At 46.8% G+C, this 17,742-nt stretch overlaps 1 protein-coding gene across 3 annotated transcripts in view; it reads right to left on the minus strand.

Annotated features, from left to right (window-relative positions):
* ITPKB (inositol-trisphosphate 3-kinase B) overlaps nt 1-17,742 on the minus strand; it is a 128,705-nt gene that overhangs the window by 93,295 nt on the left and 17,668 nt on the right. Inside the window, exon 3 of one of the 3 annotated variants that reach the window (XM_063613361.1) lies at nt 15-15,900. The exons of the other annotated variants lie outside the window; for them this stretch is intronic. Coding sequence (XP_063469431.1) covers nt 15,640-15,900 — 261 coding nt within the window. The 3' untranslated portion in view covers nt 15-15,639. Of the gene's footprint in view, nt 1-14; nt 15,901-17,742 lie in introns of those variants that run through there. 3 annotated transcript variants of the gene reach the window in all.

Below are 17,742 nucleotides of genomic sequence, written 5' to 3' on the forward strand. Positions count from 1 at the left end.
AGCATGCCATAAAATACCAATTACAAAGCGTTGTTAACTCTCAATAATTAGATCTCCGATGTAATTATACATGACCAAGAAAGTAATAACACGACTTATCTTTCAAAACATTAATATAACCAAGGCTACCCACATTGCAACAGGTTATCATACCTGGTCAACGTGAGAATTCCCTGTAAAAAAGCTTCTCGTGTGTGCTAATGAAGATGTGTGAGAATGGAGAAGAACTCAGCTAGTTTATTTTCTGGGCATTTATGAAAAACTGAATTGAGCGGGCAGCAATGAAAATTGTCATTCTGGGAATGCAGTATTTTTCCCCTCTGGGGAAATGAGCAAAAAGATGTGACAAAAGCACTGGAGATAAAAGTGACACTGGGAAAGACAGTTTACAGTGGCTTGAAACAAAGCAGTGCATCATTTTGCCAACTTTACAGCCAAGCTTTTTTCAGAGATCATTGGCTACTTAAACAGTAAGTAATGGACGTTCAACAATGCTGTGCCCAGTCTAAAACTAAGAGGCTTTTATCTCTACCGATGACATGAGAAAACCTGTGACTACACACAGCCTCGACTTCATTTGAAATCTTGAGCTGGAATGACTTAAAGTCAGAGGCTCCTTTGCACAGTGGAACAAACTCCTCATAAAATTTAGAACTTGAAAGAAGTACTGGCAAAAGCTTGTACTTTTTAAAAAAATCAACAGCATTGCTCTTGCTTGGCCAAATGTATTAAATGTTCAGAGATGAATTCCAGAATAGGTAGGAGATAAGAACAGCATCAGTAACTGGGATAAAACCAGAAGGGCCTAAGAAAAGTTATAGGTCAGTTACTCAAAGGCTCCCCACATTCAGGCCACTCTCCCACACAGCAAAATCATCCTAACATTATGTAAAGTATTTAGGTGCTAATTCCTTTATCCCTCATCTCACATTTTTCCATAAACATTCTGATGGCCAGAGGAAGAGAGGAGAGTCCAGAAACAACACTGATGTCAGTCAGGCGCGGTGGCTCACACCTGCAATCCCAGCACTTTGGGAGGCCAAGGCGGGCAGGTCACCTGAGGTCGGGAGTTCGAGACCAGCCTGACCAACATGGAGAAACCTCATCTCTGCTAAAAATACAAAATGAGCCAGGCGTGGTGGCGTGTGCCTGTAAACCCAGCTACTCAGGAGGCTGAGGCAGGAGAATCACTTGAACCCGGGAGGCAGAGGTTGCGGTGAGCCGAGATCATGCCATTGCATTCCGGCCTGGGCAACAAGAGCAAAATGCCGTCTCAAAGAAAGAAAAAAAAAAAAAGATGTCAAAGCTTCTGATTTTCTCCCTCCTTCCCCAAGCTTCCTGGGTCAAATCCAAATATGCAGATGTGCCTATGGGCACATACGGGCCTGAATACCTTCAATTTCCCACCAAGGAGACTTGTATCTGTGACTGCCTCCACCCCATTCCAGGAGGCTAGGCTGGCCTCCACAGCTGGAGGTTGCAGGCATCCCCTCTCCAGCTATATCAACTTATACTGCACATTTTCTCCTGACCCCTGAGGACAGATCTTTGAGGCCCGAATCATTTCTTAGGACTCCCTGTCAGGCAGGTCATTTGAGGAATTAGAAACTCTGAAGGCCCTGGGAACCACGCAAGCCCAGAGTGCTGGGAAAGCACTTGTAGAGCCATCAGAACGGATTCCCCCCACATCTTCCAACTCCCAAGCACCCATATGTTCACATAAACATCAACCCATGCAGTTTGTTGCCTCTTATTCCAAGCTGCTAAAGGGCTGGAAGAGGAGGCTGAGGGTCAGCAGGCAGAGGCTAATATCTGCTGGGAATTACCGAAAGATGATCTCCCTTCCTGTGAGGTGAAGGTCAAAACCACGTAAATCCCACTTCCACTCCACAAACCTGTAAGAGTTCAATTGTTTCAATCAAAGGCAGTACGAAATTTAGAAAGATTCAGATGATGGGAAAGAACGTGGTACCACAAAGTCGAACTCAATCCTGGAAAATAATAAATGGTAAAACAATAAATAAAAATACTTGATAGTGAAACCCATTGGGCTGGACAATGGTTTCGTCCAAGTTAAGTACAGGAGACTCCCTTTTACCCATTTCTGTACCTAGGGTCCTTGACAGAAAACTTTCTAGAATGTGGGTTTTCTGAGCTGAGAGGGACTTCAGAGATCAACAAGTCTTTGGGTTCCAAACCTGAAGACTGTGGGCTAGGATCTAGACAGGCTTCTTGTTATCAATGTCCTGAAAGGGCAAAATGGCCTGTGAAATGTGCCTCTCTCTGGAAGGAGGGTGTGTGGCTTTCTACCACTTTCCAAAATGGCATAAGACCCAAAAGGGGTTAAAAACCACTGATTTGGTCCAGCTCTTGGATTTCACAGATAAGGCCCAGACAACTCAATTGAGTGCTCCAGGTGACAGGGCAAATTATATGTCACCTTCTAAAGCTGGTTGGGGCCTGTGGGAGGAGGAGGAGGATACCACTCGAGCTAACAGGTCTTTTCCATTTCTAATTACAAGGATTCCATGAAGTTTCCAGCCGCCAGTCTGTCTGGCTTTCTGGGCCTGGGTGTGTCAGTTGCCACTCTGTTGCTGAGGTGTACAGATGGCCAGGGGACTGGGGTGGCTGGATATGGCCAGCAGCCAGCTGGCTAGCATCCAGGCATCAGCTCTCAGCCAGATTGCTTCCTGGGGGCTCAAAAAGGGGTTTCCAAAAAGTCCAGTCCACAGAATGAGGCATAGTTCAATCCTCTAGGGACTGCACAAGAAAAATTATGAAAAATCATCACCCTCCAGTACCATATGGGCTCTATTTCCAGGCCAGCGCAATTAAGAACAATTTCACAAGGGAAAAAAGGGACTTAATAGAATAATTCAGAATAAAAACATTATTGCCATATAAAGTGCAATTTTTTTTTTTTTTTTTTTGAGATGGAGTTTCGCTCTTTTGCCCAGGCTAGAGTGCAGTGGTGCCATCTTGGCTCACCACAACCTCCGCCTCTTGGGTTCAAGCAATTCTCCTGCCTCAGCCTCCCAAATAGCTGGGATTACAGGTGCCCGCCACCACACCTGTCTAATTTTTGTATTTTTAGTAGAGACCAGGTTTCACCGTGTTGGCCAGGCTGGTCTCGATCTCTTGACCTCAGGTGATCTGCCCGCCTTGGCCTCCTAAAGTGCTGGGATTACAGAAGTGAGCCACTGCGCCTGGCCAATAAAGTAAAAATTTAAGAGAAAAACATAGAATGGAAAAATATTTGTACATTAAGTAACTGACAGCTTACTATATAAAAAATGCCATCAACATGTTCAGGCAATGGTGGCTTAATGGGGATAAATAGGTAGTGTACACATGAGTAACTAAAGGTCATCATCACAAGGAAACATGTAGAGTCCCTCTTGAAAACTAAATAATTACAAATTACAACTTTAAGGGACAGTAAGACAATATCAAATTACAAACAAAATCCAATGGTCATAGGGAAACTGCAGCACTTAGACTTTGCAGATGACCCCGTAATTGGCTCAGGCTTTCCAGAGAGTAGTGTGGGAAGATGAAATATGCTATACATCATTCTTGGTATTGGACGTTGCCCCAGCAGTACCACTGAGGGGAACACTTCCCAAGGAAGTCACTAAAGGGAGAAGAAAAGAGGTCATTTTAACAAAAATGCTCATGGCTGCATATGGCAATAACTGCAACAAAATATGGAAACTACCCACCCAAAGGTAGGAGTAAGATGATATAAATGATGTAGTAGCTGAAAGTTCACACTCAGGAATCAGACCACACAGTTCATTACTATATGCAATGACGTTAAAACAATAAAAGATAAAACTAGTACAATCAGTTGTAAAACAAAATTAGGCAACTGGTCAAAGACCAAATTGGATTTACAAGGATTGTAAATACCTAGAATGAGTTAAATCATTTATTTAGTCGTGGTTATCATTATTTAGTCGTGGTTATCATTAGCTTCTTTCTCTGTAATGTTTAAGTTTTTGTTAAAAACCAAAAAGAACAAAGAAAAAATAAATCAAACCTGCCTCAAACCGTTGGTAGAATGAGGTAGGGAACAGTTCAAGGGACCTAATTGAGACCCACCCAAATGTATGCTCCTTGGAGCTACTCCCAGAGTCAATACTAATTGTTATAAGCCACTCCCATGCCAGAGGCTGACTTAGGCACAAACAAGTAGGTGAGACATTCTGGTCAATGAGACACAGGGGATGTCTGCTGGGAGCCTTCTGAAAAAGATGTCTCGGCCTTAGACACCATGAAGAGCCATCCCCTCTTTTTCCTCCAAGGGATATTATCATGTCCACACAGGACACGAGGCCCTGCAGCACCCATCCGGCAACCACGAGGAAAGATGAGTCAACACGTTGTGGGACAGGGCAGAGAGATGCAGAGGACACAGGTCTTTCAGTAACTCTGCTGTGCTGATGAATTAGCCAGTGCTAGAACTGCCTGTGCTGGGACTTACTGATTAAGGTGAAAGAATGTGTTTTCTTTATTGTTCAACTCTACTGGGTTGCAGTTTTCTGATACTTGCAGCTGACGGCATCTTAACTCATGAGGCAGGGAACCTGAGCAGCTTTCTGATGGAGGCCTGGCAGGCCATGCTGCCCTAGGCCAGGATTCTGCCAGGCCCCTCACTGTATTCCATTCTGGGGGAGAGCCTAAGAGATGGAAGAAGATACTGGTGAACACGAGCTACACCAGGTCTCAGAACAACTCCAGATGGCACAGCAAGCAGGTGGCAGCAGTGGGCAGCAGAGCCCCAGACGTCTGGCCCCTCAATAGGGGACCTCCAGAGGCCTCTGGGCCACCAGCTATCTCCTTTCTGGATTCACCCATTTCACAAAGGCTGTGACAATATTGCCTTCTGGGTTAGAGCTGCCAGAAAAAGTACAGGATGCCCAGTTACGTTTGGATTTTATATAAACAGTGAGTGACTTTTTAGCATGAGTATGTCCCATGCCTTTATTCTGGCTGCACCCCCTCCCTGGTGAGGCACCAGGCTAGGAACATCCAGAAACAGCGATGGCCTCCCCTGCCCTGGGCTGCCTGTCTGGGCTGCCATGGGTGTGTCTGGCCCAGTGGTAGGAGGATGTCCAGTGTCTGGCCTCTCCAGGTCTCCAATGGGTCTAGGAATGTCTGATGTGCATTTTATAGTAACAGACAAGAAGTGGCTAACACTTAAAATGTATGGGTGGGGTGGGTGTCACTGTGGTACTGGGACACTTGGAAACTATGCAGCAGGCTGTGGAGGGGACTAGGGTAGAGGCAGGTGCAGTGGCTCCTGGCATCCAACTTCCCCCCAACAAGAACTTCCTAGATAAAGCAGAAGATTTCCCTGACCCTCCTTTGTCTAAACATGAAACTTCCATGACTAGGGCCCAACGGTGAGAAGCGGCAGTGGGCAGGGCCTAGCCCTCACCTGACCCTGTCTACAGGCCCACCTGACCTGCAGTTACATTTCCTCACTGTCATTCTCCCTTGGGCCATGTCTTACGGCATGATACTCCTGCCCAAGGACAGTGCTTAACTTGTTTGGTGCAGCACTATCTCTCCGCTTGAAAAGAGTCCCTTAATAAAGCTTGCTGATGAGAGCAGAGCTTCATTTCTTGGAACTTTGCTTTATGGTTCCCTGTCTAGTATCCTGACAGCATCCTGCCTGGGGCCAGCACTAGCTCATAACTACCTGGGAAGAAATCACTCCCCAATGGGAAGATTCACAACCCACCCACTACAAAATTCACCCACATCCCAGTGACAGATAAATCTGTCTTCCCTGCCCCCGTCTCCTCTCCCCTGACTCATGGCCTCCTTCAGAAAGTGCGGTGCTAATAAGTAGCATTGGAAAAGAAGTCTGGGGTGGGGCAGCTGGTGACTGGCTGGTGATCGTGTCCCTCAGAAGAACAGAAAGGGGGAAACAAATGGAAGCACCTGTGTTCATGGTGAGCCCTTTTAACTAGTTATTTCTTTTTAGAAACAGGAGACAGAAAATAAACAGAAACCGCAGATAGCAATGAAGTAAGCAAGTAGGGCCAGCTACGTAAGTTTCAGGGCCCAGTGCAAAGTAAAAATGCAGCGCCCTTTTTCAAAAGGCAGGAAAAAAGTGCCATAAAAGGTACTAAAATAAACTGTTTCCTTCCTTTCTTCTGCAGGGTTTCTCTCAACTTGATACAGTGTTTCTTATTTGCTATTTAATGAGTGCAGAGTCTCACAAGACTCTGGGATCCCACCCCTTGACTCTGGCCACTCTTAAGTGTCTACTGCCTTCCTCTACAGGGTGCTGGGCCAGGAGCAGAGAGGGTCTCCTCTTCCCACACACCTGCCTGGGCAGACCCAAAGCGATTGCACACTCGTGCTGGGACACGCTTGGTATTTGGATCCAGAGTGAGCTGGATTCTCATGGAGTTGCCCACTTTTTGGCCCTGCCAGCCTGGGGTGGGGATGGCCACCACACCCTACCTTGGGACACCAGTGATGCCAACCCTATCCCTCCCTGAACCTTAACCCAGGCCCCTGATGGGATCAGAAGAGTCAGTAGTTGCCAGGGGTGGAGAGAAGGAAGCCAGGTGGGGCTGGAGCCCAGGGAATTCATGCTTCATTGTCCCACTGGACTTCACTTACAAAACACCAACTCAAAGAATTATTATGAATTTCAAGGCAGCAACGGCCAGGCATTCAACCCCAAAAGCGGGGACCCTCTGAGCATGCGGCCTGTGCAACTGCATTCATGAAGCTGGCCCCACAGGTAATAGTGCTTATTAAGAGACATCTTAGTAAAACATTCTTATTAAGAAAGAATGAAGACAAAACCAAACAAAATGCACAAGATTCTCCAGTTAACTCACAGTGCTCAGTCAATTGGGTGCTCATAAATAGGACAAAAAAAATGAAACTTCTTCACTTAAAAAAATTAGGCCAATACCCTGTCCAAGCTGACAGGACATTTCTCAGCCTAACATCCTCTACCTCCTTCCTACTCCACCTCCCCAAAATCCTTTGACTCCAATTCGATATCCTCTTGAGATGTTGCCAAGGTAAATAATTCCTTACAGTGGTTCCTAACCAGATGCAGTACCTGCCTCCAGCCCTAGAGGGTGTTTAGAGAGAGAGAGAGAGAGAGAGAGTGTGTGTGTGTGTTGTGTATGTTGCACGATGGCAAATAGTGCTCCAGGGCCCAGATGCCCAGATGCTCAGTGACCTTCAGTGTGCCGGACAGTCCCAAACAATGGGGATCGTTCTACTGAAAATGACGATCATGGGTTGTTTGAAAAAACTGCCCAGGGAAATCGCAAGGAACCAACGCTTAAATGGAAACCTCCCAACCTGGACCTCCCATCATTTGTCATGGCCATGACGAGTGCTGAACAGAAGTTCCTCAGGAGTGTTGCCCATCCCCATCCCCTCTGGAGTTTGAGCTGAACCCACTAGGGTGTCTGCTCATACTTAGCATCCCTCACCACCACATCCATCCCTGACCCAGAGACTCCATGTTAAAAGGCAAAGGCCAGGCGCGGTGGCTCACGCCTGTAATCCCAGCACTTTGGGAGGCCAAGGCGGGTGGATCACGAGGTCAGGAGATCGAGACCACGGTGAAACCCCGTCTCTACTACAAATACAAAAAAAAAATTAGCCGGGCGCGTTGGCGGGCGCCTGTAGTCCCAGCTACTCCGGAGGCTGAGGCAGGAGAATGGCGTGAACCCGGGAGGCGGAGCTTGCAGTGAGCCGAGATCGCGCCACCGCACTCCAGCCTGGGCGACAGAGCGAGACTCTGTCTCAAAAAAATAAATAAAAGGCAAAAGGGGGAAGATGAGGGGCTTCCCTGTAGGCTGGTACCATGTTGGTCCCCACCTCAGCTAGTGGGAACCTCGCTAGGATGAGGCTGGGCATTTGCCTGGACATTTTTATTCTCCTCCCCATTCTGCAAAAGGCCTCCCTGTGGGGAAGGTTTTTCTCTCAGAAGGCGTCCCTCACCCTGGCCCCAGAGCTCCGGGAGAAGGGCTTCAGGAAATGTTCTCCCCGGTGGTGTACAGTAAGCCGCGAGGGTGGAAACTTAGCAAGAGTGAGATAATAGTCTTAGTTTTATATATAGCACCTGTGTCTTCCGGAGACCTCAGAGCATGGGGTAAGGGCAGGGTTTAAACCACCTTCCCACCGCACTAGAGATGGGCAGGGCTCACTGCAAGGCAACCCCTCTCTCTGAGTCCTGCTGCTGCCCCCCGTCCTGACAGCCCAGACCCCCTTCCTGGGAACTGGCAGGCCCTTGTGAGGTCCATAGCCATCTGGCTCCCCAGGCTTCGTGGTCACTGCAGGCACAGTCCTGATCCTAGGATACGTGAAGGGTAAGTGGGTGTTCATAGCTACTCCAACTGAATGGACAACTGATAAGGTGAAGAAAGCCAAGGCTATGTGCACCACTGACAAAGGGCCTTCTTTACTCAAATTCCCAGAGCCTGGGCACTTGCAAACACTTCCTACACAGCTGTATGCAACATCCCCATTTTACAGCCAGGAAACAAAGGCGTTGAAGGGAAGGTGGCCACCGTGAAGGGAGCGCTTGCCTGGGAGGAAGTGGGCTGGCATTGCCCTAGCCCTACACTCCCTGGACGGCCTGTGACCTTGTTCAGGCCAGTCTGTCTGTTCTGGCCCTGAGCATTAAGGCTCCTCTTAAATTATCTGGTCCTGTGTTTCCTGCTTAAGCACCCAGAAGGGCAATATTGCCCTCCGAAGGAGAAAAGAACAATACAGATTGCAGGTGTGAAAATATTAGCGTCCCCGTGCATCACGGAGTGCCCTGAGTGTCTGCTGGGGGAGGGAGGAAACACACAACCCAGATTAAGCAGCTATCAGCAAACCACAGGATGGTCAGTAACGCTCACGCAGCTGCACACAACTTCCATCGCACCCCTCCCGTGGGTGTACGCATGTGCACACCCACACTTATCTACACACCCACATATCTGCACCCATACATGCATGCATGCACATAAACACACATACACTGCACACTTACCCATATACACACATGCATGCACACACACATACACACGTGCACATGTGCAAATACATATACACACATATAAACACACATACACACACACTCATGCTCTGCTAAGACACCAGAGGTGAGGAGACTCTGGACCCAGCTGGCTATTCGACCTCTTCGCATTTCTAGAATGCCCCCGCCCCCGGTTCCCAGACGGCTACTAATTCTGCCTTCCTTTGAGTTGCTGCCTGTGTCCCCTTCCTCCCACTCCCACATTTACCCTGGCTCCCTACACACCATGGGGCGAAACAGTTCAGAAATAGAGTGGAAACCAGGTTTGGAGAGAACACTGTATTGGGGAGGGAAGTGGCAAACAATTGCTATTTTTATTTTTGTTTCTCTAAGGCCTCTGTGCCCCCTCTGTCAAGGGGCGACAAGGACGGCGTCCTCCCCACAGGTTTCCGGTGTCATCCCGTTTTAGATCCACTACAGCCAGGCACCCTCTCTATCTCCTCACCCCAGGGCCAGGGCCAGAGTCGTGGTCTAGAGGAATTTCTAACAAGGAGAATGCTCCTTGGTGTATAAGGAATTTGTTCGGGGTTTACTAAAATCATCCAGAATGTTCTCAGTCGCTACTGTTGGCATCTCTTCGCTCTCAGACACAGCCCCATAAATTCAGAGTTCACGAAGGACACCCTCCTGCTGCTTGACACTTGGCTCAGGCTTTAAAACTGTTCTTTTTACTACAGTGACAGCCAAAGAAAGCATCCTGGGTGTTGAGATAACAATCAGTGTCCTGAACAACTACCCCTCCTCGTAAAACAATCTACCACATCCAGGCTATATTGACTTCAATCAGTTCTATCATCACTCCCACCCCAACATCCTGACTCTAAAAACTGAGGGCTTGTGACCTGGTTCCACAGGACTTTCCTTGACTTACTCAGATAATTGATATTTTTTAAAATCTTGACCGTCTATGGCAAAGGGCCCTTCTTGAAAGCCAAGTTAGGAGGCTGTCAGAGAGCAGATGATGAGTTGTGTGTGCCTGAACATTTCAGGTATGAGCCTCTGACATCTATGGTACACCTGAGTGCTGTCCCCAAATATTTCTAGTTCTCCTGGGCACATGGTAGGACTCTACTCCCTTGCCCCCTTAAAATTAGGTGAGGACAGCAGACTTGCCTGGCCAATTAAATGTGAGCAGAAGTGATAAATGTTCCTTGTCTGGAATGTAGCTTTACAAGTCAGTATGTAATTCGCCATGTTCTCATTCCCTCTGTACAGTAACCAGCACCATGAGACCACAGCTGACCCAGATCAGCTATGCGGCAGGAGCAGGAAATAAACTTTTCTTGTTTTCTGCTGCCAATTCTGGGGCTCTTTGTTACTGCAACATAACCTAGCTCATCCTGACTAACACAACACCTTTGATTTGAAGTAAGAATGACATGTAGAGCTGCTGTGACCCTGGCTTGCTGACTGAACAGAGAAAACAAGAGAACAGCACTGAAGAGGAAATCAAAAAGGGTCTATAGAAAACTACCTGTCATCCTCAAGGTTGCCCTGCTTCCTCCTGCTGCCGTGCTTTTGTGCGCACACATCCCTTTACTCCAGATAGTCTTCCTTTTTCTCTGACTACGTGAATCGCTTCAAAATTTAACTCCAATGGCACCATATCTGAGAATATTTCTCTTCTCCACCACCCTAGGTAGTGTTGGCATCTGTCCTCTGCTGCCAGCAGGAATTGGGACTTCACACTTGCTTATTCTCTCCCATTGCACTCACTCATCTGGGAAGACAGTAGAGGGTGGTGGGCACAAGAGCAGGCTCTAGAGCAGTGCTTTTCAATCAGGGGCGATTCTCCCCATGGGGGACATTTGGCAATGTCTGGAGACATCTGGTTGTCATAAATAGGGGGAGGTGCTACTGACCAGAGATACTGCTAAACATCCTACAGTACACAGAGCAGCCCCACACAACCAAAAACTATCTGTCCCTAAATGCCAACGATGAGAAATTCTTAAGAATATCTTGGTTCATAGCCTGACTCTTCTACTACTGTGATTTTAGACATGTCACTTAACTTCTCCTTCAATGCCTACCACATAATAAAGGCATAATAGGTATTAGGGATTACAACCTGCCTCCTCTAGTAAACTTCGAATCCCTAGAAGGTAGGAACTAAGCTATGCTTATATATGTATCCCTACTGCCGGTACACCATGAACATTTGTGAACTCCATGAGTAAAGCATTAGTTCACTCTTTCCTGAAAGCTAGTTAGTCACAGGTAGTAGATAAAACCCTCTACCTTGCAGCAAAAAGACAAGGCCTGTGCGTGCATTCTCTTTAGCAAAACCTGTGCTGGTTTTAATAGAAAGTATTTATTCTAGTTCATTGCGAAGCACAAATGCAAGTATAGTAACTCTGACCCAGAATATTTAAGAAACCAGAAGATCAACACACACAACCATCCTGGAAGAAGGTAAGTTCATGGAAATTAAATTTTATAACAATGATGCTATCTGGAGAAGTAACTTGAATCAACATGAACTAACTACTCACCAATGGCCATAATATATTTTATGTATTCAAACAAGCCAAACACAAATATCAGGTTTTGACTCAGGAACGTAACAAGAGGTTTTTGTATAGCAATATTTTGTTTTATTTTTCCCATTCAACATCAATTTTCTAGGTATTAGAAGTTTTCTTTCTTTATTAAACCAAGTCATTTTAAACCTTCAAAATGTGCAAGATTTCCTGATTCACACTGTAATACTCTATTGCTTTTATTTTTATGTATTTATTTTTGAGATGGAGTCTTGCTCTGTCGCCCAGGCTGGAGTGCAGTAGCAAGATCTCGGCTCACCGAAACCTCCGCCTCCCAGGTTCAAGTGATTCTCTTGCCTCAGCCTCCCAAGTAGCTAGGACTACAGCAGGTGCCCGTCATAGTGGCCGGCTAATTTTTGTATTTTTAGTAGAGATGAGGTTTTGCCAAGTTGGCCAGGCTGGTCTTGAACTCCTGACCTCAGGCAATCTGCCCGCCTCGGCCTCCCAAAGTGCTGGCACTACAGGCGTGAGCCACCGCACCCGGCCCTCTATTGCTTTTACATGCCATTTTCTGAGCTTATAACATGTTCATACACTTCTAATCAGATGACTTAAAGTAGTGTGGTTGATGTGGAAAATACTAAGAAATCCCAAGTTGTCGCATGCAGTAAAAATGCGTAAGAATAGTTTTGTATATCTCATATAAACCCAAATCATCGTCTGTCAAAAACTGCTCTACCCAATGTATTTCTATTCTTCCTATACTCTAAAAAGAGATTCGGTGGCTCTAAAATCTTTTTCTTTTCTTTTTTTTTTTTTTCTAAAAATCTTCTCTTTTATTTTCTTTTTAAACTTTTTTTATTTTATTTGAAGTTCTAGGATAAATATGCAGGATGTGCAGGTTTGTTACATAGGTAAACAAGTGTCATGGTGGTTTGCTGCACCTATAACCCATCACCTAGGTATTAAGCCCCACATGCATTAGCTATTTATCCTGATGCTTTCCCTACCCCCACCCCCAAAAGGCCTCAGTGTGTGTGGTACCAAAAGTTTTTTTTTCAAAAATCTGTTGAACAACTGCAACCAGCATCAAACCTAGGTTTTCAAAATGTACCAAAACGGAAAAATATTCTGAACCAAACCATCATTTGATTCAGTTCCAACTTTGGTCTTGAGCCCAATCAAATAACCACTGAAACATGCTGGACAATTCTAGTGGGCCACGGGGACTGGGTGGAAAGCCTGTGGTCATCTGTCTCCATGAGATGATTTCCATTCCCCAGGCTCAGTGAATACATGGGAAAATCCTCTGCCCATTTTCCAAAAATCCTTTAAGCCCATATAGAAAACAATACTTTCTTTGTGATAGATTGTTTATACAAATTCACCAAAGGAGATTTTGCAAATATTATATAGACTTCATCATACCAAGGGAGAAACAACCATGCCTTTTAGTTTCTTCTGATTCACTGAAATGAGGACTAAGATGCTTTATTTCACACACTACCAGGTTCATGTACGTCACTGGGCAGAAAAACAAACATAAACACCTTCTTAAGCAGATGACATCTTCCCCTGTTTCTCGATGGAGACCAAACCCTCCAGCAGGTACTCAAACTAGTAGCAATCCCATTAACTCTCAAGACCACTTTCTGCTGCCCACTCCTGAGACAGGAGTTAAAAGATGACAAGGACATGGGCAAGTGGCCTAGGGTGCAAGGTGAAATCCAGTGCTAGCTTTAAAGAGAAAATTCCTTCCATCGATGCAGTTATGAGTAGTTCTAAATTACATACCCCATGTTTCTTTTTTGGTTTAATTACAATAAAAAGGGGAAGCATCTCTGGGACCTTCAGCATGACTGTGTTGCAAAACTAAACCCAAAGCACAGGCCCAGGCTGCAGAGAGACAAAGGGAAGCACCAGTGGCAGAAAGGAAGCCTCGCCCAGAGTGGGGCCTGGTCCTCAGCCACCATCTCAGAGGCGCCCAGAGGGAGGTGGCAAGGAGACACTCTGCATCTGCTTCTTTGTTTTTCTTTTTATTTCCAGGGCCAACAATCAATAAACAACTTTCCTTAAATAATACAGCACCTGTGAGTCAGCCTGGGCAAGCTCCTGTGGAGACGGGGCTGGAAGGTGATGGCATGTGGGCAGGGGCCGCCGTCCGGGCCTCCTACGCACCATAGCTCCCGCCGGGCTGCTCGCCAAGGGGCATGACTCTATTTTGGAGTCAGAGGACACTGGGAGCAGGAAGGGACCTCAGAGATGACCAAGCACCTTCACCTGAAGCCCTGAGAGGCAAAGCCCAAACAGGAGGCCAAGGCTTTTGACACCCTGCCCGTTTTTATAGCACCTCTGTGGAATTTTTCTTTTTCTAAGCCAGATCATTCCACAGAAGGAGACGGTAAATAAGCCAATGAAAAATTAACATCGCCAGCCATTAGAGAAAAGCAAGTTGGTCAGGCGCGGTGGCTCATGCCTGTAATCCCCAACACTTTGGGAGGCCGAGGCGGGCGGATCACAAGGTCAGAAATTCGAGACCAGCCTGGCCAACATAGTGAAACCTCGTCTCTACTAAAAATACAAAAATTAGCCAGGCGTGGTGGCGGGCACCTGTAGTCCCAGCTACTCGGGAGGCTGAGGCAGCAGAATCACTTGAAACCAGGAGGTGGAGCTTGCAGTGAGCCGAGATCGCACCACTGCACTCCAGCCTGAGCGACAGAGCAAGACTTCTTCTCAAAAAAAAAAAAAAAAGAGAAAAGCAAGTTAAAACTACAATGAAGGCTGGCGTCGTGGCTCACTCCCATAATCTCAGCACTTTGGGAGGCCAGGAGACTTGAGACCAGCCTTGGCAACATAGTGAAACCCCATTTCTACAAAATAATTTAAAAATTAGCTGGGCATGGTGCTGCACACCTGTTGTCCTATAAATCGCTACTTGGGAAGCTAAGGCGGGAGGATCCCTTGAACCTAGGAAGTCAGGGCTGCAGTGCGCTATGATTGCCCACTGCACCCCAACCCGGGCAAGCTACAGAACAAGACCCGGTCTCAAAAAAAACAAAACAAAGACACAAAAAAACCTACGATGAGATGGCCTTGTATACCTGCATACCTACCAGAGTGGCTAAAATAAAAGTAGCTACTTAGCTACTAAATAAAACGCTAGCAAGGATATGGAGAAGCTGCAGCACTCATACACTGCTGTGGGATGTAAAACGGTGAAGCCACTCTGGAGAGCAGTGTGGCAGTTTCGTAAAAAATGAAATAAATATGCAACTACTGTACGACCCAGCAACTGCACTCCTGAGCAGTTATCACAAATAAATGAAAGCTTACATCACACAAAAATGTGTACACGAATATTCACAGCTGCTTTATTCAAAATAGCCAGACCTGGAAACGACACAGATGTCCCCTCCTAAAAAGTGAATCGGGGGCCGGCGCGATGACTCGTGCCTGTAATCTCAGCACTTTGGGAGGCCGAGGCAGGTGGATCACTTAGAGGCCAGGAGTTTGAGATCAGCCTGGGCAACATGGCGAAACCCCATCTCTACTAAAAAACACAAAAAAAGTCGCCAGTTGTGGTGGCGTATGCCTGTAATCCCAGCTACTCGGGAGGCTGAGGCACTAGAATCACTTGAACCCAGGAGGCAGAGGTTGCAGTGAGCCAAGATCACGCCACTGCCCTCCAGCCTGGGCAACAGAGCGGGACAAAACAAAACAAAAAGTTGAATCTGAATCTGAGGATAGCATAGCAGAGGCTGAGGAATCCAACTTCAGTAAGGAATCCTGGTGGTCACTCCCTGCTGACTTACTGTGCCCTGTGGTAGGTCACTTGCCGCCCCACATGGCCTTTACGATGGAGGCCACAGCCTCACCTGGTGACCACAGCTGTGCTCCTTTCCAGGGAGGTGCCACACCCTTCAGTGCCACCTCTATCACCTATTGAGACTATCACCTATTGAAAGCCTGGGCATTCTGTGTCCTGGCCCCTTTAGGCCCTCACCCATGTCTCCTAATTTAAATGAGGATTTAATTTAATTTACCTGCAGGCAGGTAACTCAACTTGATTGCATTCAATTCCTACTTAGGTGCTGACGTTATAAGCCCACAACAGCTTGTACCTGTTGGACTCATGCGCAGGCCGTGCAGCTCCAGACTGCCTGGGTGCTTCACAGTATAGCAGTACCTAGCAAGCCCCATGCAGCAAAGAGGCCCACGATGCTCTCTCTGGGTGGCCTGAGGCATCTGGATACGTGCAGATCCATGCTCTGTATCTGCTGAAACCCTCTGTCCTGTGGGCAGATCTGCCCTTCTTCTCCCTGTGGGAGGCAGGCTGAGTCCCTGGGGACCCGGATTGCAGAGTGAGTGCCTTGGGGTGCTCCCCTTTTCTGCTATCAGGGGCTTATTGCCCTGCTATGTCTGTAGCAATGAGGAGCTTTAACCTTTTCCTGCCCTTTAAGGTTAAGAGTTCTCTTCCAGTTCATCAGCCTAAGGAGGCAGCTCCAGGAGCTCACTTTTGCTGCAGTTGCGTCTATTACATCCCTTTTTTAAACAAAGGCCCATTCATTTATAAGGAAAAGAATCCACTCTTAGTTCCACCTCCTCAAGTAGAAAATTTTTAACCAGACTAAAACGGTACTCCAGGGGACCTATGTGAACACACTCTCTTTCCCCTGGGTCCAGTATTTCCACGGCAACAACCAATCCTAATTCCCTCAGCCATCTCCCAGGGCTGTGGTTCCGAGGCCCCATCACTCCACCCATCCGCCTCAGCATTCAGTTCAGTTAGTCCCCAATCCCCCTAAAGCACGAGGCCCAGAACTAAATTCAAAGCCACCTTCCTCTGTTCTCCAGGCGACAGCTGATGGGTGGCAGAGAGGACAGGGTAGGAACTTGGGAGATTCAGATGAGTTAAAATCCCAGTCCTGCCATTGATCAGCTGTGGGCTTGGGACTAACAATTTATATGTTTCATCCTCATCTCTAAAAGGAGGAAAATCATGAATGCCCTGCAAAAATTACATAAAGTATTTGATGGAACATGCCTGGCACATAATAGGCACTTCTGAAATCATTGCTGCTATTATTTTTATTATTATTGTGCATCCTAAAACTGTTTAGTATTTTTTACAGCCGCACTACCTGTTAATTCATATTGAACTGGTAGTAAAATTATAACTCCCAGTGAATTTCAAAAGAAATATTGGCCGGGTGCGGCCGGGCGTGGTGGCTCATGTCTATAATCCCAGCGCTTTGGGAGGCCGAGACGGGCAGATCATGTGGTTCAAGATCAGCCTGGCCAAGATACTGAAACCCCATCTCTACTAAAAACACAAAAATTAGCCAGGCGTGGTGGCACACGCCTGTGATCCCAGCTACTCAGGAGGCTGAGGCAGGACAATCGCTTGAACCCGGGCAGCAGAGGTTGCAATGAGCTGAGATCATGCCACTGCACTCCAGCCTGGGCGACAGAGCAAGACTCCATCTCAAAAAATAAAATAAAATATTTGCCGGGTGCAGTGGTTCACGCCTATAATCCCAGCACTTTGGGAGGCCGAGGTGGGTGGATCACCTGAGGTCGGGAGTTCGAGCCCAACCTGACCAACATGGAGAAACCCCATCTCTACTAAAAAAAAAAAAAAAAAAAATACAATATTAGCCAGGCATGGTGGCACATGCCTGTAATCCCAGCTACTCGGGAGGCTGAGGCAGGAGAATCGCTTGAACCCAGGAGGCGGAGGTTGCAGTGAGTCAAGATCTCGCCATTGCACTCCAGCCTGGGCAACAACAGCAAAACTCCGTCTCAAAAAAAAAAAAAAAAGAAATTAAAAAAAAAAAAAGAAATATTGATGAGCCAGGACTCCTCCATCCTATCCTTTGGGCAGCTGACTTTTAAATACCTTTATGGGGAACTTATGTTGCCTTTTATGATATCTGGTCATGGGGTCATACTGAACTATTTTCTTTTCTTTTTTTTTTTTTTGAGACGGAGTTTAGCTCTTGTTGCCCAGGCTGGAGTGCAGTGGTGCAATCTCAGCTCACTGCAACCTCCGCCTCCCAGGTTCAAGCAATTCTCCTGCCTCGGCCTCCCAAGTAGCTGAGATTAAAAGCATACGCCACCACGCCTGGCTAATATTTGTATTTAGTAGAGACGGGGTTTCACCATGTTGGTCAGGCTGGTCTG

The sequence above is a fragment of the Symphalangus syndactylus genome, chromosome 19, assembly GCF_028878055.3.
Source record: "Symphalangus syndactylus isolate Jambi chromosome 19, NHGRI_mSymSyn1-v2.1_pri, whole genome shotgun sequence".
Lineage (NCBI taxonomy): Eukaryota > Metazoa > Chordata > Mammalia > Primates > Hylobatidae > Symphalangus > Symphalangus syndactylus.